We start from the raw sequence: 24329 nt of genomic DNA on the forward strand, positions 1-24329 counted from the left end.
ACGAAAAACAACATTAATGCATGAGAATATATTATTTTGCCGCCATTTTTCAAAATCGTCACATTTTTTCTTAACAAAATTAAAACTTCAGAAAACATGAATATTATTCAATAACACGTTCATTATCAATCTAATCATAAAACTCTTTTGAAAGTGTTTGCTGTTTTGTAGGGAAAAATGCATAGAAGGTGGACTGTTTTCCCAGTAAAAATCCTTAGGTTAACTACAGCAATGGTTTTCGTGGTAAACGCATCATATTTACTCCTTGAGATGGCAGATCTAGGAATGTGAAGATAGCAGCATTCTTCTTCATTCTATATAACCCTTTTGAAAATGTATAATACATGTATTGCCATATGATAATTTCTTTCGGAATATATGCCTTTTTTATAAGTAATTTTTGGTCAATACATGAGTGTTCCATTCTTAGTAACACGGCTCTGTGAATGTGCGTCATATGAAAAAAATGAATATTATAAAATGAGTTCCTATAAACAAATATTCTGAAATACAGATAACTATCAGCTCAATCCCAGATGTCCACGTATCACTTTCTACCTGACTTATATGTGAAACTCTACTTAATGATTTAAGACATAAGTACTGCCTGAAAATGTGTCTTCAAACACCTACATGTACATGGAAAGACTCAAACACCTCATTGAAGTAAAGATGTTGTGAATAAAAAACCAAAACCAAATGAAAGGTGAAGATAACGAATAGTGATCAATCTCATAACTCTTTTAAGCAATACAAAATAGAGAGTTGCCCAAACACGGACCCCTGGATATACCAAAGGTGGGATAATGTGCCTAGGAGACGTAAACACCCGCCATGAGTCGTTTATCTTCATCAGGTAAACATAGTTATTCGTAGGGAAAATCAGTGTGCCAGGAACGGCCTAAAAATCGCTGTGAACCTCGTCAGGCAGCATTTGACCCATTGATAGATTGCATTTGCAAACTAAATCGTTACAACGATCATAGAATTTGTGCGAAATGCTGATTTTAAACGAGACCGTTGGAACCTCCGCACCACCAGCCTGCCTGTCAGCAGCCTGCTTCTATTCAAAACGATGATTAAAAATCTTACAATAATCCTTTTCTTTACAATGTTAAATCAGCTATTTTTACATTTTTTCTTTAATCTTCAATCGATAATCAATGGTATGATTGAGAGAATCAAAGATTTAGAAGTTTCAAACTATCTCTTTGGGTGAATTTAGGTATTTGTTTGATATATTCCCATTGATTTACACATTTTGAGATAAAATCAATCTCAGAAAATCATGTTTGATTAACATCTTCATCGCCAACTTCCCATATCTATGTAGCAATACCCCATTATCAATTGCATCAATACGCAAGAGCTTGTTCTGCGTATAGTAAGTTTTTTTTAATCGAGGCAAGCTACTGTCAAACAAGTTGACGATACAGGGGTTTCATCAGTCTCGATTGAAGTCAGCATTTCGCAAATTATATGGTCGTTATAACGATCTAGTTCGTCAATACAACCTATCATTGGGTCAAATGCTGTCTGACGTGTTTCATACCGATTGTTGAGCCGTTCTTGGCATACGGATTTTGACTACGGATAACTCTGTTTAACTGATCAGGATATAGGGCTCACGGCGAGAGTGACCAATCGACAGGGATGCTTACTCCCCATAGGCACCTGATCCCACCTCTGGTGTGCCCAAGGGTCTGTGTTTGCCCAACTATCTATTTTGTATTACTTATAGGAATTATGAGATTGATCACTGTTCATTATCTTCATCTTTCATGAGTGGAACCTGAGTACCTGAATATGCTGTTTGTTGATAATACTAATTTATCATCTATTAGATGCAAATTAGTAATTCAAATTATCTTATACTTTGCCCATAAATGAATGTGGGTATTAACAATATTGGAAAGGAGTCTTTTTAAAATGAAAGAAATTTTCAAACAGGTGCACAGAAGAACACTTCAGCGCAAATCCCATCCGACGATTTGGTGATACTTTGCAACCGCCAAATTGAAGTATGCAAGAAGATTTTGATGGATTTCAAAAACTTATATTCGGTTGTACCTGAGTTTCGATGGGAATCCAATTTACGGAATACCAGGGGTGCTACAAAACGTGTTTTGGTTTGCTTGGAGATTTCCCGTTTGGCAGATGACATAATAGATGCTGTAAGAATGGTCGATCTTTCAGGTATGTCTTACTATTTGCGTGTTGTATATTACTAAGTTTGTCTTCAATCTCACTTTTTCAATCTGTCTATGATATGTATCATACAAACGGTCATAGATGATTTGCAACAAATGTATTTATTTAAGGTACTGAAAGATTTTTCCTCGTCATTATACATACGGCTGAGCCAGGACTAAAAGTGGATACTTCATTTTCGTCGCGGGATTTTAAGATAGACGATGTTGCTCACATTATATATAGCGAAAATGTTGGATGCTATGACTGCCCAGAAAACAAGAAAGCAATTTCAAAACTCCGTTCATGGTGACCTCCTAAAAGTGGATGTTATGTATTAAGATCAGTCTAGTACTATACATTGTTACACCTTGAAACTATTGACAATGATGAGATCAACAGGGGATGTTTACTACTCCTAGGCACCTGATCCCACCTCTGGTGTGCCCAGGGGTCCGTGTTTGCTCAACTCTCTATTGTGTGTTGCTTATAGGAGTTATGAGATTGATCACTGTTCGTTATCTTCACTTTGCATCAATGTAATATCAGCATCACTGTTCAAAGAAAATACTATTCAGACGCAACGCAAACATTGATTTTTTAGTACCATTTTGTTCATGAAACTGCAAATTTCCTTTTATATTCTTTCTAGAAATTAAATACACTGTGTAAAGGGATAATTCAACTATTATTACCAGTTTTACTCCTGAAAGATATCTGTAACACTTAAGATTTCTGTGTTCCTCCATATCATAAAAATATTTTTGTAAGACCGTTTTAAGGATGTACATTTATTGAATTTAATTCTGTGTATATTTCATTATAATTTTTTTGTGGACTGTCTATTCGCCTGTACCAAACTGATATTTTGCATTTACGATAACACAACCACAACCCTTCCAAATGCATAAATTGTTGTATTCGAAATTCATAATGAACTTTTGTAATATAGCTATAGTTTTGACTTTCTGTAGGTAGTTTCCATTTTTTTTCAATTTTTCATAACATCGAATTATTTCTTGATGAAAAATAGAATATTGATATGTTAGTTGTGTAAACAAAATGCTTTTAAAAATATTTTTGATGAAAAATTGTTGGATTTTGATATGATGTATGTCAATTGAAATGAAGATACTCTTCTCTAAAGCAGAGGGAAAATATGCATGTTGTATTTGCCTGATTGAAACGCATAAATATATTCATTGCGCATTTTCATATAATTATATTATGATGTGCATGCACTATCCGCGAAAATAGTCAGGGTTTGACCAATAGTGTATGATCCGTGGTGTATTATATACAACTCATCACGTCATTGCTATCTATTAAACATACTAACTGCATTTGAATTAAAATAACATATCTGGTAATCGTTACATTTCACTGGAGGTAAGGACGATAGCTACATATGCAGTTTTCTTAGTGATTGGTTCCGATTAGTTTGTTATTGTATAGGAACATAATCATTAAAAACGGATCATAACTCATAGAAATATTACTTTTTCATTCTGGCAATTATGCTAGTGGTGAATTTAGTCTATACATGTACTGTGTAAATACAATTTATACAAAACAATTCATTACCGACTCTTGCAGAGCTGTGGCGGCGTAATGAGTAATGTGTTCGCAACCCGGATTCAACCTGCCAATTATCAAACCTTTTCTCTAAATGAACAGATTTAGTTGTAAATATGAGATGTTTTAAGAAAACAAAAAACGTAAATTTACACAACAATTGCGATTATGGACATCAACGTATAATCGTGCAATGTGCTGAAATAGAAAGTTGATACAAATTAACAAGGATCATAATATAGTAATATGTCCCACCTCTGGTGTGTCCAGGGGTCCGTGTTTGCCCAACTATCTATTTTGTATTGCCTGTATGAGTTATGAGATTGATCACTGTTCGTTATCTTCACCTTGCATTGTAATCAAAGGGTTAGCTTAATACTTTTAAACACTTAATATGTATAAGGTGATTTGGTTGGGATTAACTCAACTAGTGTATTTTTTACATGTATAGATGTACAAATAACATACATATAGAATGAGAAAAATCTATAACAGACTCATATAATCAGAAAATTTCGAAGTTCTCAGGGAGTGTACTGACAACTGAATGAAAGCCGTGCAACATTTTCTTCGTATATTCATTTAACGCGGGAAATATAACGTATCTGGTGTACATAGTGCATTGTGATGACGCATAATTTACGCGTATCTTTCAATCATCATATTCATCATATATCTTAACAACATACAGAATGTACACAAATATCATAGCCCGCAAATGCTTTACATGATGAGATCAAGATGGCGGCGCTCAGGATGAGACGAAGAATGTCTTCGTGATAGTATTCAAACTTTCATTATTTATTTGAACAATTATTTCTTATCCACTTATCTACGATCGAGTTATAATAGTTCCTTAGTATCCCTTGCTTGTCGTAAGAGGTGTGTAAATGGGGCGGTCCTTCGGATGAGACCATAAAAACCGAGGTCCCGTAACACAGCAAATATTCCACGATAAAGGCCCCCCTCTAAGGCCGTAAGCGCCGAGCATAAACCTACGTTTTGCAACTCTTCACCGGCAATCGTGACGTCTCCATATGAGTGAAATATTATTTAGTGGGATGTTTAACAACATTCCATCAATAAATATTATCCACTTGTTACCATTAGAGCTCACTGTGTTCGCGATAATGGCAAGGAGCGAGATCCTAGTGGTTATAGCGCTAATTTCGTAAACCCGGAAACGATTCTCGATCCCAGATCCGCAAAAACATAGGTAATGACCGTTCCTTTAGCTAAACGTCCTGCATTAGAAATCAAATCTACATAAGACATGAAAAGCAGATCCCCGAGTCACACTGAATATTGACATGACCCTAACTTTTACGATCTTTAGCACCGTGCCTAGGTAAACAAAAATATAACTCTAAAGCTAAATCTTGTGACGTATGAGTTAGGACTATCCAATGGGACCTAGAACCATACAAAAATAACACTTATCGTGTAATTTAGACAATGTATTAAAGGTTAGAAATTACTGAAACCATACCCATAATACAAGAGAGAATAGCCAATATTCTGTTTTGAAAGATGGAGTCTTCTTAAATGGTTTTCCCAGAGAAACAAAATACAGTTGCACATTTTGAATAAGCAAAAGAAGGATCAGACAATCTATAAATGGGGCGTGTCTGTTATCTGTAGAATTTTATTTTCGATACACGAGAGCTTGTTCTGCGTATGATCATTTTTAAAATCGATGCAAGCTACTTACAATGCAGTTGTGTTAAGTAGAGCCAAAGAAATATATCAAGAAAAACAACATCAATAGACAGATCAATTTTTGACACATTCTGTAAACACAACCCTTTTATACAAAAACAATATGTATATATCATTAAGTGCATATTGGAATCTCATACATTATTCACCAGACCGACAGTCTCTACATCAGCTGTGTATCACGTGATCAAATAGTAAGATAATAACGTACCATGTATGCATAAATCGTTCCATTGGCACGATATCCAGTTGTCAATGCAAGTTGCAGTTCATGTAACTTCTAAGCATATTAATTTCTTAATTTGAAAAGTGTTGGAAGCAAATTTATCGTGACTTATAATATGTCTAATTTTTGCTTTGAATATGCAAGATGGATTTTTGCATGTAAAACTTATACGGTACCAATTTTGATGCACCAGATGCACATTTCGACAAATACTGTCTCTTCAGTGATGTTGAACCGAAATGTTTGAAATTATTTACGAAGTTGAATCTAGCCCGAGAAACATGCTTTCTATTGAAGTCACAACTTGCTCAACTAACTTTCCTGTTGCACTGAAGTACACAAGTCACATGCATCAAACATCTTTCACTCAAAAATCTCGGAGTGTCGTGCCGATGATGATTTTTTTTTTATGTACGGAAACAATGTTTATGTAAATGAATCACTATACGTGCAGATTAGGGGCGATATAAAGATCACAATATAATATGGATATTACTTTAGCACGAATGTTATATAAAGAAGACATTGAAACTATTTGAATATCAAAGAGAATTAATATCACCCATTTAACTGAAATTTTTCACGATTGCGGTTTATCGTTTGACAGAAGTGGTAAATAACGAAAAATATATTTTGACATGTCTAACCGCAAAAGGACTGTAGATATGTACGTCAAGGCCTTCATCATGACTTTTTTTTCATTTTTCATTGTGAAAAGACTTAACTCAGCCGCGAAACAAGTTGATGGTACAGGGGTTTTAAAGTATCGTTTAAAGTCAGCATTTCGCTACGCCCATGGTCATTATAACGATCTAGTTTGCCAATACAACCTATCATTGGGTCGAATACTGTCTGATATGTTTCATATCAGTTGTTTTACTGTCTGTGGCACACTGAATTTGACTACGGATATCTCCGTTTACCTAATCAAGATATAGCCCTCAAGGCGGGTATGACCGTTCGAAAGGGGATACTCACTCTTTCTAGGTACTCGATCCCACCCTTTTGCCCAACTATCTATTTTTTATTGCCTATGGGATTTATGAGATGATTACTTTCGTTATCTTCACCTTTCATGTTGAACCATTATTCAAATTACTATAAATTGAAAGTGATAAATTGAATCTTCTGGTTAAGTATAGTTTCATTCACGGTCCTTGAATGACACACATATGTTTTATCTTGTGGAAATGCAATAAGAACTATTTATCAACATTTGCTGCGTGAATGAAAAAGTGAAGATGACAAACAAATATTAATCTTATGAAAGGTGAAGATAACGAACAGTGATCAATTTTATTACTCATATAAGCAATAAATCTAAAAAAGAATACAAAATCAAGAATAAGGCTAACGCTGACCCTTAGACGCACCAGAAGTAAAGTCAAGTATCTAGGAGGAGTACAAATAGGCTCTGCTGAACTGACACATCCTTTAAGAGCTCTCTATTTTGATTATGTAAGCCAAAATGTCAAGGACGGTCTTTCAATTGATTTGAAATACGTCAGACACCATTCGACTATTTGCATTATCATAATGATGGTAAATGTGCCAAATGGTGACTCCGAAAGCGACTGTTGAAAACACCGGTGCTTGGATTCTGGACCTATTTCCCTTAGCAACTTACATCAATTGATTAATTTTTTTAAAACCTTTCCAATGCATGCCAATATCTTGCATACGCGTGTAGTTGACATCCTCGCCCGAAAACATCAACTTATCTGGAAGTAGCTTTGTTGGATTTAAAATTTCAGCATAAAATTGATATTATGCATCCTTTTAAAGAGCAATTCGTCGGATTCAAGTTTCTTTGATTTTCGTGTAATTGATACAAACTGATTTACTCTTCCGAAGATTTCTTCTTATACTATTAACGGAATGCAGTAAACCTGCTTAATTATGCACAGGCGTTTTCGTTTTGGTAATTTTTTCAGGTCTACTGCATTCCCTTAAATATTCTTTTAAGAGATAAACTCATCGTACAAGGTCTTTTAACAATGATATTAATTTGCAAGATTTAAATGTGAAAAGGTTTCATGTATAGCGTTTTGATTCAATCTCACCACCAAAATATATCAATGTAAAATAGTCATATTAATAGTAAATCGAGGGACAAAATACAGCACTGTACCATATGATAGTGCAGTCTTCATCATGCATTAGATAATTGTCCAAAACTTTTATTATCTAACTACATTTCATCAAACAGTTAGGTAAAAAGAAAAACAAGCATTCATTTTTATTTTTTTTTTTGGTAAGAGACAGCTGATTCAATGAGTACTGTAGTTTTATTATAAGAACGACAAGTTTTAAGATTTTGGTACCAATTAATGATTCAAAACTCACAACAATAAGATAAAAAATTTGAAAATGCAACTGATATCAGTGTACTTGTATGTATACCCCTTTATTTTCCATTGATTTTGATGCATGTGAATATTCACAATCTTGTTTTGTTTTGTTTTCTGAAGAACCAATGTAATCTCCAGTACCTTCAGCTACTTCCTGTATATCCTTTCCATCATCTACAGAATGGTATTTGATTTCTGTTGTTTTTGTGTACGTCCCTGTTCCTCTCGTCTTCCCGAAGGTAATAAAACATTTTCTATATTAATATATTCATTGAATGAATGGGCCTAATAATATTTATGCTTCTTAATTAATTAAATCCCTCAAACAGTAAATATTTTTCATTTACAAGATATCACCCGGACAGCATTGCTCTTAGATAATAATTGACATAGTTTACTTTTAATCATGAACCGGTTAATGTATTGTATTTCATATAATATTATAATGTAGCTTTATTGAACTTGTGAAATAATGTATGTATATTTTCTTTGTGTGTGTTAAGACATTACAGAGAATGGCCATCTTCTCGCACATTCGATCAATGGTAAGTCAGAACTTTTCAAATCAAGAAATGTAAAAGTGGAAGAATATAATTACAACGGTAGTCAAACTGCTTTGATGTAAATGCTTGTTTTATGTAAAACTTATTCAGTACCAATTTTGATGCACGAGATGCGCATTTCGACAAATAATGTCTCTTCAGTGATGCTCAAGCTGACATTTTGGAAATTCGAAATTACAATAAACTTATAAGAGCTAAAAGGAAAACTAGAGTGCCAAAAACTGGAGCTGAATTCGTCCAAGGATCAGAGCTATGCATTGGGAAGATATAATCCTTAATTTTGAAATGAATTTCTAAATTTTATCCCAGTAATACGGAATATCGGAACCATTGCTTCGTCTCCGATTCCGTCGTGGTTTTAATATTTAGTATGCCCAATGAGAGTGCGATGCTTTCTGCGTTAACTTAGGTAATTTTTAGTAGACAAGCACTTAGTTACTAATAATTTTTTTTCAAATTTAGTGAGTTCAGGCACAGTTAAGCGTCGATTTTGAAAGTTGAGGGATGGGGAGTAAACAAAGAAAAAAGGTGCCTATATATTTGTAGCACATCTTTTTTTGCAAGAAAAGCTATTCTCCTTAAACCCCTAAATCATAAAAGGGAGGGGATATTCTTCAAGTTTAATACTTGCATTTCTACTACATGTAGCTTTCATCGCCATTATAACAAGTGATCAGCTAATAAATCGATCTTTGCATGTACTAAATAACAAACATTGTATATAATAATAGCGCGATAAGTACGTCAAATGTCAGGAGGAAAATGGGAGGTGGTAGAAGTGAGGGGAGTGATGGGGGCTACATGCTGATTATTGTATGTATATATCTGGGGATCGATGCATAAATTGTGATTATTTTTATCATTGCTAGCGGTTGGTTGTTTTATTGACTCAAGAAAATAAATCTCATTAGGCCTAAGTAAATATCCAGCTACGTACATAGAGGAAATAAACTTTTTATATCCATCAGAAATTTAATCCAATAACTCATATTTTGGTACTAGGGCATTCACTTACAACACTCTGCAAAATAACTTACAAACCAGGTAGATATTTTTGTATCTGAAATGAGTCGCCTTTAGCCCTCACTATTTTGTATACAAGAGTTGCCCAAGTGATGCTTAATTTCCGTAACTTCTTTTTCTGAAGAGTTCCAAAATGTTCTAGTTCCGATATCCCGTATTAAACATACATGCCTAATTTGAAGCTAGTAATGAAGTACTTAGCTAATGAGCTGTAAAGACCCCAAAGGAACTAACCTAAAAAGATGATGATACAACATTTTCGAAATGTCTTAATTTGACGAAATTCAATTGTCAACACTCAATAGAACAGATATATCTTTAGAGTTGTTTTATTGCTGGTAACAGTATCAAAACAACTTCAAAGGCTTACGGGTTAGATGTTAGTAGTTGACTTGCATAGTAATATGAAACTGTTAAGCTTATAGCTAAAATTAAATTTTCAAACGTATATGGATAAAATGTCGAGGACAAATAAATAGCATTGAATATGTTAAATGATTGTAAAAATACTAAATTTATACAAAGGCAATCAAACGTAGATGAAAAGTTCACAATTGTACAGTCTTCATAATATATCAGAAAGACTGCACTCAGATGTCTTACTACTGAAGTATAAACGCTACAAAATTCCTAAATTATGAAATAAGATTAGTTTTTTCTCCGTGGGACTCTTTTTCGCACGTTTTGATTTGTTAACTTATCATATATGAATAGTGAACCCATTGCTAACCGTCCATAAATTACATCATAAATATATCCGCCTATTGTAAAAATGAAAATATCTTGATCATGCGATGGAAACAAAAATCTTGTAGGCATATTTGTTAATATCTAATTAACCATCTTGACGTGCATTCAAAATAAGGAAGCGCGTTTTGTTTGCATGATACATCTTATTCTGTCATGTTGGAATTCATTATGAATAGAATGAAACAATTGCAGGAAAATACAACTGATATGTTTTCTAAAACCATTCTTTCTGTATGATTTCAGTATCAGCTCCTCTTTACCCAGAAATGTGTAAAAGCATTCTGGACTCCTTCTCGCAAACCTACTTGAGTTCTACAAGAGAGAGTCTGAATTGGGATACATCGAATATGGTTAACAGGAAAACAATTGTCATGTGTGCTAATATATCAAGAATTAAAGATGATATAAAAGCTACTCTTAACCGTCTACATATCAAAGGTAACTGACAAGAGTTTTCTGTTTATTTGAATCAGATATATGGATGGATGGATGGATAGATAGATAGATTGATAGAAAGATAGATAGATAGAAAGAAAAATGGATAGAAAGAGAGAGCGCGAGAAATAGACATATATATCGTAGACAACAATCCTCTACCTCTGCATGCATACACTCTAAACATAATCGATATCATATTGATATGTGCTATTGTTTTTTAATTCATAGGAAAACCGAAGATTATGTTAGTATTGATCCATGCATGTGAGCCAGATGTCACTCCAGAAAATTTGCTTACTGACCTCGGAGATAAGAGTGTGACGTCATTTACTAACATTTTCTATAGTGAATCGATGGATGCTTGCTATAAGTGTTCTCAAAACCGAGAGGCAGCTAAAAACATTAACAAATTTATTGGGTGATTGTATATTATGTTCGATTATCATTTGACAGTGCAAAATTAAATAAATAATCTCGTTGATCATCCTTTTTCAGATCTCATGTGCTTAAAATGTTCTGTTAGAAGTGGTAAACTTGCGGTATATTGATCACCTTAAATCCATTTACTAGTAATCTCACTAGATGTAGTTACTGTACCAAAGCCGTTGAGAATTGATTTTTGACCTGCATATCTACTAACGTTGTCTACGCTATTGAGTTTAATTTCTATGGTTTAATTGATGTCGGGGAAACTAAGGATTCACTTAAAAATGAATATTGGGACACATATTTCCAATATGTAATGGTAGTAAGCAACTTCTCAATTAATATTTTAATTCCAATTACAACTCCATCTTGCCCAAGAGCTTTATGATTATATAATTTACCATCACACAAACAATCTAACTTAAATACTCTTTTTCGTAGACAACGAGGATATATCTGGGTAAAAACTGTAGGTACTTTATTTCCATATACGTGCAAGGATAATGTATATAATGTCGGGGAATCAATAAGTCCACAATAAAATAAAGTAAATGTGTTAGGACTTTTTTAAAATGCACAGACATGTAAATACAGTCATGATCATCGTTCATATCAAAGACTTCACATATTATGAAACAATATTCCATTATCACCTACATATTGTATGTCTATCTCTGAACTGATTCGATATGCAAGACTCTCTTCTCTGTATGATTAGTTTTTAAATCGAGACAGGCTATTGACAAACAAGTTGATGTTACAGGGGTTTCAATTGTCCAGTTTAAAGATAGAATTTTGAAAAGTTTATGGTCATTACATTGATCCAGTTTGCACATGTAAGCCAAACTGGGTCAAGTACTGTTTGATGTGTTTCATACCGATTTTGAGACTGTTCTTGGTACACTGATTTTGACTACGGATTACCCCGTTTACCCGATAAAGACACAGGACTCACGTCGAGTATGATCGGTCGACAGAGGAGGCGTACTCCTCCTAGGTACAGTACCTGATCCCACTTCTGGTAACTCCAAGGGTCCGTGTTTGTCGAACTATTTGTTTTGCATTCTTTGTGTGAGTTATGAGATTGGTCGCTGTTCGTTACCTTCGCGTTTCATACACAATGCCACACTTGATCGTATTTTACCTTAAGTTAACAGACAATTAGGTTCACATCATATTGGCAAAAATTCAATTCCATCTGGAGTTTTGAAAACGTTAATTGGAGAAGCCAAATATAGTCCATACATGGATTTTCCACGGATTTTGTACATTATAGGCTCTTTGAACCTGCACTTGTTATGGATGGTATCCCTTTCGAATCATGCCACCAGTTCCTCAACTAAAATTTACTAAAAAGGGAAAACATGTCATCTCCAAAAGCAACAGTCTTCGTAATTAAAGGTTTAGTCTTGTATCCCAGCATACTTCAAGGTCAAGTTGACACCCCGTAGTTCCTAAAAATATACTTCTGCTATTGCAACTAAACCTTTTAATTAGAAACAAACCTTGAAGGACCTAGATATAGTCATATACTTAACCCACCTATTTGTTCTTCGTCTTGCTTTTTTTTACTATTGTCCAGCTGGACATGTCATTACTGGTGATGTTGATATAGTTGAATATGAGGACGTGAAAGCATTTATTTTAAAGGGTCCGAAATTCAGAGAACTTCTGTCTTTCAATTGGCGATATAACTTTATCTCTCTTATGAATTATGTCGAGGATTATTCCAGACGATGAGTAAAATATGAAAAAGAAGACCTGATGCCTTCTCAAGAATGGGTTGAAAATATAAGCAAAATTTATTCAAAAACTTCTACGCGAGAAAAAACCTTTTTCATTTGCCTTCAATACGGTATTTAGACACTTCGACGATATTTTTTCCTTAACAATAATTGTCACCTACCGGGTATATGTCAATTCAATGCATCCCCGTGAATTCGAAAGCAAAGACACCAGAGTCGTCCACTTCAGCTTCGTACTTAAATCTTTTATTGAAAATAGATATTAACGGCAAACTAACATCTGCACTTTATGATAAACGGGAAGATTTCAGCTTTTCCATCGTTAATCTCCCATCCTTATGTAGCAATATCTCATTATCACCTGCATATGATGTAATACTTATACGGTACCAATTTTGATGCACCAGATGCGCATTTCGACAAATAATGTCTCTTCAGTGATGCTCGACCGAAATGTTTGAAATCCGAAATAACTATGAAGTTTTAGATCTAGATATAGCCAAAAACAGCGTGCCAAACAAGTGGAGCCAAATATCTTTCACCTGACTCGATAGAGTGTTTCTCGTATAATCAGTTTTATAATCGACGCAGGCTACTGACAAGCCATTTGATGGTACAAGGGTGTCAACAGCCTCGTTTAAAGTCGACATTTCGCAATTTTTATGGTCGTTATAATGATTTAGTTTGCTAATGGAACCTATCATTGGGTGCAATGGTGTCTGACGTGTTCCATACCGATCGTTGGGCCTCTTTGGCACACTGACTCTTTTGACACACTGATGTTTGGCACACTGATGTTTATCTCAATGATGTTGACAAACTAATTTTCTCAGTCAATGGGTCGGATGAATATTAGTTACCATACCAAGACTGGATTCATAAACTTCATAAAAACCCATACAAAGATACATTGCTGAATCCAGTATATTGTTCTACTAAGCCCCTATCTTTCCTCCTCGCGAATCTATTAACAAATGTGAAGGAGAAATTTCAAACGTACTTTGCGACTTCATCAGTCAGAACTGGTATAAATCAAACGTGGATTCTTAAACATTCTAAAGAACTTTTATTAAACTTGAAAACTCCAAAACCTTTTTTTTTCACAAAGGAACAACATCAAAACGTATACCTTGTCCACACTTTACATGACCTTTCAACACGATGAATTAACGACTATACTTTTTGATATCAGAGACAGTTGCTTCTTTAAAAATATTGAAAACTCAAATATTCCTATCAAGTGATCAGTCAAACAACCAATTATTTTGTTAATCGTCACTCTGATTCCATGCTCAAGTACTCTGACGTTGAAAGAGAAAATATGTTGGAGTTTCTCATTGATAAAATATACAGGTTCTTAGTGATCAGGTCTTCCTACAGTCTGTTTGAATTCCAATTGGCACGAATCGTGCTCCTTTGTTAGTTGCCCTGTTTTTATATTCATGTGAAGCATTCATTCAAAAACATCTAAGTGGGAAGAAAAACATCTTGCTGTGGCCTTCAATTCAACACTTAGATACATCATCGACGTCTTATCTATTAGCAATAGTAATGTTCATTCATATCAGAGTCATCCACGTCTGCTTTGTATTTAGATATTTTATTGAAAGTAATTATCAACGGCAAACTAACGACCCGACGTTATGACAAACAAGATTATTTCAGCTTCTCCATCGTCAACATCCCATATTTATGTAGCAATGTTCAATTAACACCTGCACCTTTATACCTTTAAACTGATTCGATACGCAATATCTTGTTCTGCTTTAGGTCAGTTTTTAAATCGAATCAGGCTACTGATAAACAAGTTGATGGTGCGGGGGTTCTAACAGTCTAGTTTAAAATTCAGCATTTTATAACGATCTAGTTTGCCTGTACAACCTATCATTTGCTCAAATGCCGTCTGACGTGTTTCATACCGATTGTTAGGCCGTTCTTGGCACACTGATTTTGACTACGGATAACGCAGTTTACCTGATCAAAATATAGGGCCCACGGCGGATGTGACTGGTCGACAGGGAATGCTTACTCCCCGAAGGCACATAATCTCATATCTAGTTTATCCAGGGGTCCGTGTTTTTCCAACTCTCCATTTTGTATTTCTGAAAGGAGTTATTAGATTGATCACAGTTCGTTACCTTCATATCTCATGGTTAACTTCGTTTTCCTGATCACGATATAGGGCTCACGTCGGGTGTGACCGGTCTATAAGGAATGATTATTCCTCTTAGGCACCTCATCTCACCTCTGGTATCTCCAGGGTATCGTGTTTGTTTAACCCTCTATTTTGTATTGCATATAGGATTTGTGATATTTTATCGCTCTTCGTTATATTTAACTATCATGATGAATATTCAAATCATATGAAATTTTCTTATTAGACACATGAATATTAAGTAGGTATTATCCATCCTTCTGTGTTTAATAAATCAGAAGTGAACAAAAAATTAGATTGGTTAGATGAGGAATATGTTTTGTTCTAGCTGACAAAGCTTGTAACAACACTGTTTTTGTTTGTAAGGCTCATTACTACGGTGTTTAAAACGAACATGGCATTGATTCAACATTTGATAATTGCAGATGTACTCCAACTCCCCTTTTTAAAGATAAAATTCTTCAAATCCATGCTTTAGTTTGAGACAATTTTAATATGCAAGTCTATAGGATGAATGGATATGAATAACTTCCTCAACTTCGCAAAAACACTTACAAAAAATTCACATTGCTGGATTGAGTGAGTGTTCTACCAAACCACTGTCTTTGCTCCTTGCGAGAATATTTACAGCGGTGAAGGGGAACTCCATACCTACCTAACCAAGACATATACCGGAGGTGGATTAAATTAGATGTACATTCTTAAAAATCAAAAAAAAACTTTTAGCAAATTGGAAATCGTAAAACTTTTTTTAAATCAACTTCATCAAAACGTATGACATTTGAACAATTCGCACGGCCGTTCCTAGACTTGGATTTTTAACATCATAAGCGGTTGCTTTGGTAATAGAAAAATGGAGAAGGAAACATTTGCACAATGTATTAAGTGATCAGCCACCCGAGAAGTTGTGCTGTTAAACACCACTCTGATTCCACGCACAAGTACTTTGAAGTTGAAATAACAAATATGGTGGAGTTCGTCATTGACTATATCTTCGTAGTGTTTTGTTAACAGGTCTTCCAAAAGTCTGTCAGAATTCCCATGACCACGAATTGTGATCCTTTCTTAACTATAGCGAACTAAATATATTTTCTGTGGTTTTCAACTCCACATTTAGATGCATAGACAATTAATTCTTTATTCAGAATATTTTTCACTTATAATTCTCCCGATTCGATATATCCATGCAAAGTGAGATAACGAACAGTGATCAATCTCATAACTGCTACAAGCAATAGAAAATAGATAGTTCGGCAAACACGGACCCCTGGACACACCAGAGGTGGGATCAGGTGCCTAGGAGGAGTAAGCATCCTCTGTTGACCGGTCACACCCGCAGTGAGCGCTATATCCTGATCAGGTAAACGGAGTTATCCGCAGTCGAAATCAGTGTGCCAAGAACGGCTTAACAATCGGTATGAAACACGTCAAACAGCATTTGACCCAATGCGAGGTTGTACTGACGAAGTAGATCGTTATAACGACCACAGAACTTGCGAAATGCTGACTTCAATCGAGACTGTTTAAATCCCTGTACCATCAACTTGTTTGTCAGTAGCTTACCTCGATTTAAAAACTGACTATACGCAGAACAAGCTCTTGCATATCGAATCAGTTGAGATGTATAAACACCATATACAGGTGATAATGGAATATTGCTATATAAATATGGGAAGTTGACGATGGAGAAGCTGAAATCATCCCGTTTATCTTCAGAAAAACAAAACTCAGAACACATTCAACATGTTCAAGGGAATCCTTATGATAAAATAAAGAGATAATTTATCAACTTTTGTGTTTTATCCTAAATAATTCATTGAAAATATCTTTTATTTGAAAAATCATTTTGAATTCAGTTCTATATAATATGAAATTTAAAACATTCATTACAAAGCATCTGGACATTTAAAACTTTGGCTAACAATTCTAGAAACATGATATGGCTCATATTTTAAAATAAACTTTTAGCTCTTGATTTCCTTATGAATCCTTTGTAAGAGTGGAACAAAAACTTTTAGTGAAATGTACATTTTACAGTCGTATGATATGTATGGTTGTTCAGGGAAAAAAATAAAAATGAGAACAGACACTGCAGAAATTTGTGTCATTAATATTGTTAAATTTAGACAGTTTATATTGACTTTATTTAATTTTAAAATGCATACTATTTAGAAATAGGATTGTTTTAAAATTTAATTATGTAGTTTCAAAAATGTAAGTTGACTCATTTATCATGTTTATGGCACTATCTTTTACCAAATCTGATTAAAGATTGCTTTCAGATGACAAAACAACTGGGTTTTACATACATGTAATCCAGTTAGATATTAGTGTCTGTTAAGTGAATTGAAAATTAATTCTTAATTATTTCACCAATACATTTTTTAGATTTTGTAACAGTTAAAACTTGTAAGTTTAGATACTTTATAAACTGTATACTGATAGATGTACACGAAAGAGTTCTTTGAAGCTTAAAATTTTTATTTCACAATCATATAAAAGTGTAACCCCAAACGACTTTGACCTCATTATAAGAAGGGGTCATATGGTGATTGTATATCAGGATTATTTATATAATACTGCTCTATCAAATTTGCGGTTTATAAAAAAAATACACTGTAGATTCATTGTTACATATGTGCCGCATGTATTTACAGTTATATATTTACCACAGAGGTTTCCAATGCATGTAGTGATAGTAATGACACTCCATGATGCTGGTATGAAAATTTCAAAGATATAAACATTAGCTAAATCACTTGATCTTTGTTATATTTATATATTATTATTAGAAATATGTATTCAAGAACCCATGCATTGACCAGTCCCCATGACCATATCAAATTCAGGTAGACTTTAAATAGTAATATATTAATAAATATCTAATAAAAATGTCAAGAAGACTCAACTTAGTCTTATTGATTGATATGAAGATTTATAATTAACAGTATGAATTGTTTGACAATAAAATGGAATTCTTTAAAAACTACAGACCCTAAATATTTTCTTTGATATGTTTAATATTATGCATATATTTTTGAAATATGAATTCTGATTTGTCAAGAACTGGATGGCGACCACTAAAACAAATGATTTTGTGCATATGAAATTATATTTTAAAAATTGTGTGTGTTTATATAGAATACATTGAAGGAAAAAATGATGTGTATATAAAATAAATTGAAGGGGAAAACCCCATCAAATCTGAGATTTGAGCCCGGTACCTCCAGCATGTTATCCGGTTACTTAATTAAACACTACGCTATCAGTGATCTAAAAGGGTATTATACTAAACATTGCATCTCACAAAGTCATGTTAAGTCTTACATTTTTATATGCAAATTCGACTGAAATCTACATGTAATACATAACACCACTCTTTTGAGATGATACCTACTCCTACTGATCCTCAGTTAGGGATAATCTACATTTCTATCTGAGACAGGAAGCGTTTGTGTGGAGGATACGTAGATGTCTGCTATTATTGCAGACCATTACAAATGAAACATGCCGTCGATTAGATCTAAAACATATCATAGCTTAACTGTTGAAAGTATGAGACTTTTTGAAACAAGGAAGGGGGTGTCAGCTGTACACAGTCGTCTCATACAATGCTACGTTGTATAATACACCATTCGTTATGATTTTTATGCTAGTAATAATAAATATTGCGAATTTTGACTTATTAAATATGTAAATCACACCATTTGAAATTACCAGAATGCGCCGACTTGGGAACATGTCATATAAGATATTTCCTCGGTCTTCGTTGTTGGCTGCTCCACACAAGGTCTATCTTCAGTGACGCCATATGCATAAATGTATTTCTGACGGTCCCCGAAGTAAATATATTCGTTTCCTTTAGATAAGGCTTGAGGGTAGATCACACTCTGTCGGAATAGTGTCCTACATGACATTAAGTTTTGGATCCGCCATATTCCGCACATTTAGCGTGGTTGACAACGCAGCACCCCTAGCGATCATCGAGGTTAAATTCAAGAACGATAACCGAAATTGCATTAAAATCGAAACATTCAGAGAGGTTTTAAAATGTTATATTGAAACTTTAAAAAAAAATATTGATTTCAGAGCATGCCTTTTTTTTATTTGTTTAATGTTATATGATGATATATTTTCATACCCGTTTTGCTGTTTTTAGATTTCAGTGGCATTACAAGTAGTGTTTAGTATAGATTTGCACTAAGCGTGAATTCTCCATGTTCATAATTATATGTCCATAATTTTGGAACTAGGCGAAATAAAACAAAACTACTTTGTATATTTGCTAAACATATTACGGTGAGTTAGTATGCTAAGTTTGGGTTCATTTCGTGAACATGGACTTATCACGAAAATGCGATTTTGCCTGATTTTTACGTGGAACCATACTTAAATATATTCCATGAAAAAAAAAATGGTTTGTCTCTTGATGTCAATACAACATAAGCAACACGAATCAACCATTACATCAAATAGATACATAATAATGTCTTCTAAAACTACAGATAAAAAAATTAAAACTAGGAACGGAAAGAAATGATGACCTTTCGCATTTGATATACGAAAACATTTTCGATTTTAAATTTGAGAGTTTAGAAGGACTATTGGAAGAAATGACAGTTTCAAAAAATTCATATAATTTCTAGATGTTCTCTTAAAGTTTAAAATGGAAAAAGTTGGGGTTAGATACCAGTTCTTTTACTTCGTGGTAAAAATACTGAAGTTTTTTGGGGGTTTTTTTACGAAATTTCGAGAAATATTTATTTAAACTATTTTAACAATCAGTGTATTGTATGGAAAAATATATTTCCCAAATTCATCAATTGTACCATTTGAACAAGTTTCACGTCTTAACTACTTGTATCATGAATTATAAACTAAGATAGACGTATAGGAGTAAAATAAAAGTACTGAAAACCGGGCCCATCTACAAAACTGAGAACAGAGAACGTTTCAAAGGAAACGGAATTCAAACTGTGTTTTAAATTTTGTCTAGTCATGTTCATTTTGAAAACTCGACTTTTGAGAGTTTTCACTTGACTCTAAATCAAATGGAACAAAACGCATAATATTTTCCATCTTACTATATCACTGTGAATTTAATGAACCAATATATGTGGCAAAAGGTTCAGAAAATGGGTTATTACATATGATATGGGAACATGATAGGTGACGATAACGAACATTGATCAATCTCAACTCCTATCAACAATACAAAACAGAGAGTTGGGCAAACATGGACCATTGGGCGGGCCAGATGTAGGCGTTGATATCTAGCAGGAGTAAGCATCTCTTGTCAACCGATCACACCCGCTTTAAGCCATATATCTTGATCAGGTAAACGAAGCCATCCGTAGTCACAATTATTGTGCCAAGAACGGCCTAACAATCGGTATGAAACAAGTCAGACAGTATTTGACCCAATGAGAGGTTGTATTGACGAACTAGATTGTTATAACGACCATAGCATTTACGAAATGCTAACTTCAATCGAGACTGTTGAAACCCTGTACCATCAACTTGTTTGTCAGTAGCTTGCCTCTATTTAAAAACTGACTATACGTAGAACAAGCTCTTCCGTATCGAATCAATTGAGAGATATATACACCATATGCAGGTGATAATATAATATTGCTACATGAATATGGGAAGTTGACGATGAGTTGTCAGTTTGCCATTGTTATCTTCTTTCAATAAAATATCTGAGTATGAAGCACAAGTGGGCAACTCTGTGCTGTCTTTTATTTTGAGCGCAAAGGGATATATCGAGTCGACATATGAATGTAATATAGTTTTATTTGTGTACTGAACAATACCACATTAACAATGTTTCATTTTTCTCTACTCCACACCAACACATATAGTAACTACTACATGTCGTAACTAAACACAGTAATTGACTTTACATTTTCAAGTCGTGAAATAGAAGCTATTGTTCTATATAGTAATTAATTGGTAACATTTATTAATCAACCAAGCTAAGCTATTCTTCAGAAGGTTTTATTTATCATACTTATTATAAAAACACGTAAACTACCTCTTAAATATTTAGTGATTTTGTTTTCTTTATCTACACAATATCTTATTATACAACACATGGTGATTAGACAACAGACTGAGGGTATATGTGACTTCTTTTTTAAAATGCACATTAGAATATCTTACTAAATATTGAAGATAACGAAGAATGTTCATAATTCGTATAAGCAATACAAAATAGAGAGTGGGGGAAAGACGGACCCGTGGACAAATCAGAAGTGGGGTCATTTTAAAAGTAATCTAATTAAAAGAAAACAAAGACGGGGAAAGTGAGGGAAGGGTAGGACATACTAAGAAAACTGAACATGGTGGTATCGATTCAACCCCTAGCATGACAAAGGCAATGTCACGAGAGTAAGGAAAACAAATCACTACACAACAAAATCATCATTTCACATCACAGAAATTCTAGTCGTGAGATACAAAAATTGAAAGCTAAAGGATCTGGTGTTGTATTGTCATTCTACTATTTATACATTATGCATTGATTCAAATATCTCTCTTTCAGAGTAAACTCATAATAATGTTTATATTCAAGAAGTTTGAAGGTAAGCGATGTATAATATTGGAAGGACCTCTGGCATTCCGAAGCTCGTTTTTTGTCATAGCTGACTATTATTATGATGAAATAACAATATTGCTGAGTGATTATGTCATTTATTGCAACAAATGACGACAGAGAAAAACTACATCATAGTTCCATTTTTTTTACAAAATTAATTGGCTGGGACCACTTAATATAAAAATTAAAACTAGCTTTGCAACTGCGGAAATAAACATAAATGCATTACACTGATTGATCCCAGCCAATATACAACTAAAACACTAATGATGTCAAAAAGATGGCGCACAAAAAAGGCCAAACATTATAAAGGCCTAAGCGCCATTACACAAACCAAATGCAACAAAATTATCGAGTAATTATGCAGTAAAAATAGAATGGTAGAAGGGGATGTGGAGGTAACTAAATTACATCAGTCTGCGTAAAAATAAAATCGTAAACGATACTGCTATGAATGAAATAATTTTAAGAAATTCGCAGACCAAATTACTTTGTTACCTTTTGTAAGTATTGAAATCAAAATGATAACGTCACATTAGCAAACTTTACGTCATGAAATAGTTTTACGACGTAAGAATGCATTGATGCATTGTGATGTCACAATGCAAGCATGAAAATGTGAGCGTCTTTACTTTTATAGAAAAATGCATACAACATATTATTCACAATCATATCACTTGAGTACTTGTATGGACAAAGAAAGTAAAGAGGAATAGAAACTTCTGAATATAAAATAATTTAATGTTCCATTAAATATTTATTAATGAAATATTGCATTATAAGTAAATGTCAGAAAGAACTCAAATTGTGGCTGAACGGACACAACGACAAATTTCAGTTAGGCAAAATACTTCTCACAGTTAAGCATTCTATAGTTAGGCATTTAATCCAAGTTCGTCCAATGTGTCACATTGTTATCAAAAATTATTATCGAAAGAAAATCCATATCAAGGTGATATGAAATAAGCAATGTAAACTGTTGTTTGATGATGTAATCTGTGGAATTTGAAAGATGTAAACAAGAAAACATTTTCAAAAATAATGATGCTTACTGTATAGCATGAATCGAGGTATGCAAAATACTCAAAGTTAGGCATTTGGGTACCACTCTGAGTTAGGCATTTATACATCACTCCGAGGTAGGTTTTTAAATTACACAGAATGATACCTTGTAGATAGTGTTTAGCGACATGTAAAATGTTCTGAAAGAAAAGGTCTTTGCTTCAAGGAAATACGTTTTGTTTTGATGAATTATAAAGATAGTTGTGAAAGTAGCACTTCTCCGATTAGAAACGTACCCCTTCACTTGAGGTTAAAACATAACGGATAAAGGTATCTTAAATTAAGGTTTGTCTGACTATACAATTACAAAGATCAGTCAAATCCAATGATGGAAATATATTTAAGAAAGAGAGGGAGATTCTAAGGTTAGTTTCTACTATGAAGAGTTATACTGAAGTTGGTCCTAATTTTAGACAGATTGCTAGTGTCATTAATTTTCTGTTGGATTGAAGTACATGTCATCTATATATACAGCCAACCATGAATAACCATATCCACAAGCTTTTAACTAACGAGAGATATTCAATATAATAAAAAAGAACTGGTTTCACTTTGTATAACTTTGAATTCACAACAGCGAAATAATCAGTTATGGGTACAATTTCAACATATGTTACACAAATAATGAACATTCAATATTGTTGGGGTAGTCTGCTGAATTGTGATATTGATCTATTTCAGGTGAAAAATCAAACAATCTAACATCAATTTGGATGAATCATCTGGTACATGTGCGGTATTCTTGTTGACAATGTCGTTATCTTATGAATATCTCTTAATCAAGGAGTGTACCTTATCAGCAACTGGATATTATATTCACATATATAGCACACAAACATATTGAAAAGGCTTTAGTAACTGTATACAATCATACACACTTAATTTTGATAATAAAAACAACTAAAATTTCTTAATTTTCTGCCTGCAAATTTCAACCGCTAGGATCCCCTTGTATATACAAATACGCCCACGGTCATAAGACAGTAACTATAAATAGCCATCGTCTTGAAAAGTGAAGATAACGAACAATGATCAATTTCATAACGAAAGGAAAAGATGACGAACAATGTCTTATAATTCGTAAAAAGCAATACAAAACAGACAGTCGGGCGATCGCAGATCCCTGGACACATCAGAAGTGGGATCATTTTAAAAGTAATCTAATTAAAAGAAAACAAAGATGAGGAAAGTGAGGGAAGGGTAAGGCAATCTAAGAAAACTGCACATGGCGGTATCGATTCAACCCAAGCGTGACAAAGAAAATGTCACAAGAGTAGGAAAACAAATCACTACACAACAAAACCATTATTTCACATCACAGAAATTTTAGTCATGAGATACAAAAACTGAAAGGCAAAGGATCTGGAGTTGTATTTTCATTCTACTATTTATGCAAGGTGAAGATAACGAACAGTGATCAATTTCATAACTCCTATAAGCAATACAAAATAGATAGTTGGGCAAACACGGACCCCTGGACACAACAGAGGTTGGATCAGGTGCCT

At 33.8% G+C, this 24329-nt stretch overlaps 1 protein-coding gene across 17 annotated transcripts in view; it reads left to right on the forward strand.

The window, feature by feature from the left end:
* Positions 1-11317, forward strand: part of LOC130052780 (uncharacterized) — a 57566-nt gene extending 46249 nt beyond the window's left edge. For 9 of the 17 annotated variants that reach the window (XM_056158739.1, XM_056158738.1, XM_056158740.1 and 6 more), the window contains 2 exons: positions 1951-2196; positions 2322-3400. In XM_056158739.1, coding sequence (XP_056014714.1) covers positions 1951-2196; positions 2322-2503 — 428 coding nt within the window. In that variant the 3' untranslated portion in view covers positions 2504-3400. Of the gene's footprint in view, positions 1-1950; positions 2197-2321; positions 3401-8181; positions 8301-8564; positions 8607-10640; positions 10836-11063 lie in introns of those variants that run through there. The other 8 variants (XR_008801169.1, XR_008801171.1, XR_008801170.1 and 5 more) reach the window with 1 other exon arrangement.
* The last annotated feature ends 13012 nt before the right edge of the window (positions 11318-24329 follow it).

Source organism: Ostrea edulis, chromosome 3 (genome assembly GCF_947568905.1).
Source record: "Ostrea edulis chromosome 3, xbOstEdul1.1, whole genome shotgun sequence".
Classification (NCBI taxonomy): domain Eukaryota; kingdom Metazoa; phylum Mollusca; class Bivalvia; order Ostreida; family Ostreidae; genus Ostrea; species Ostrea edulis.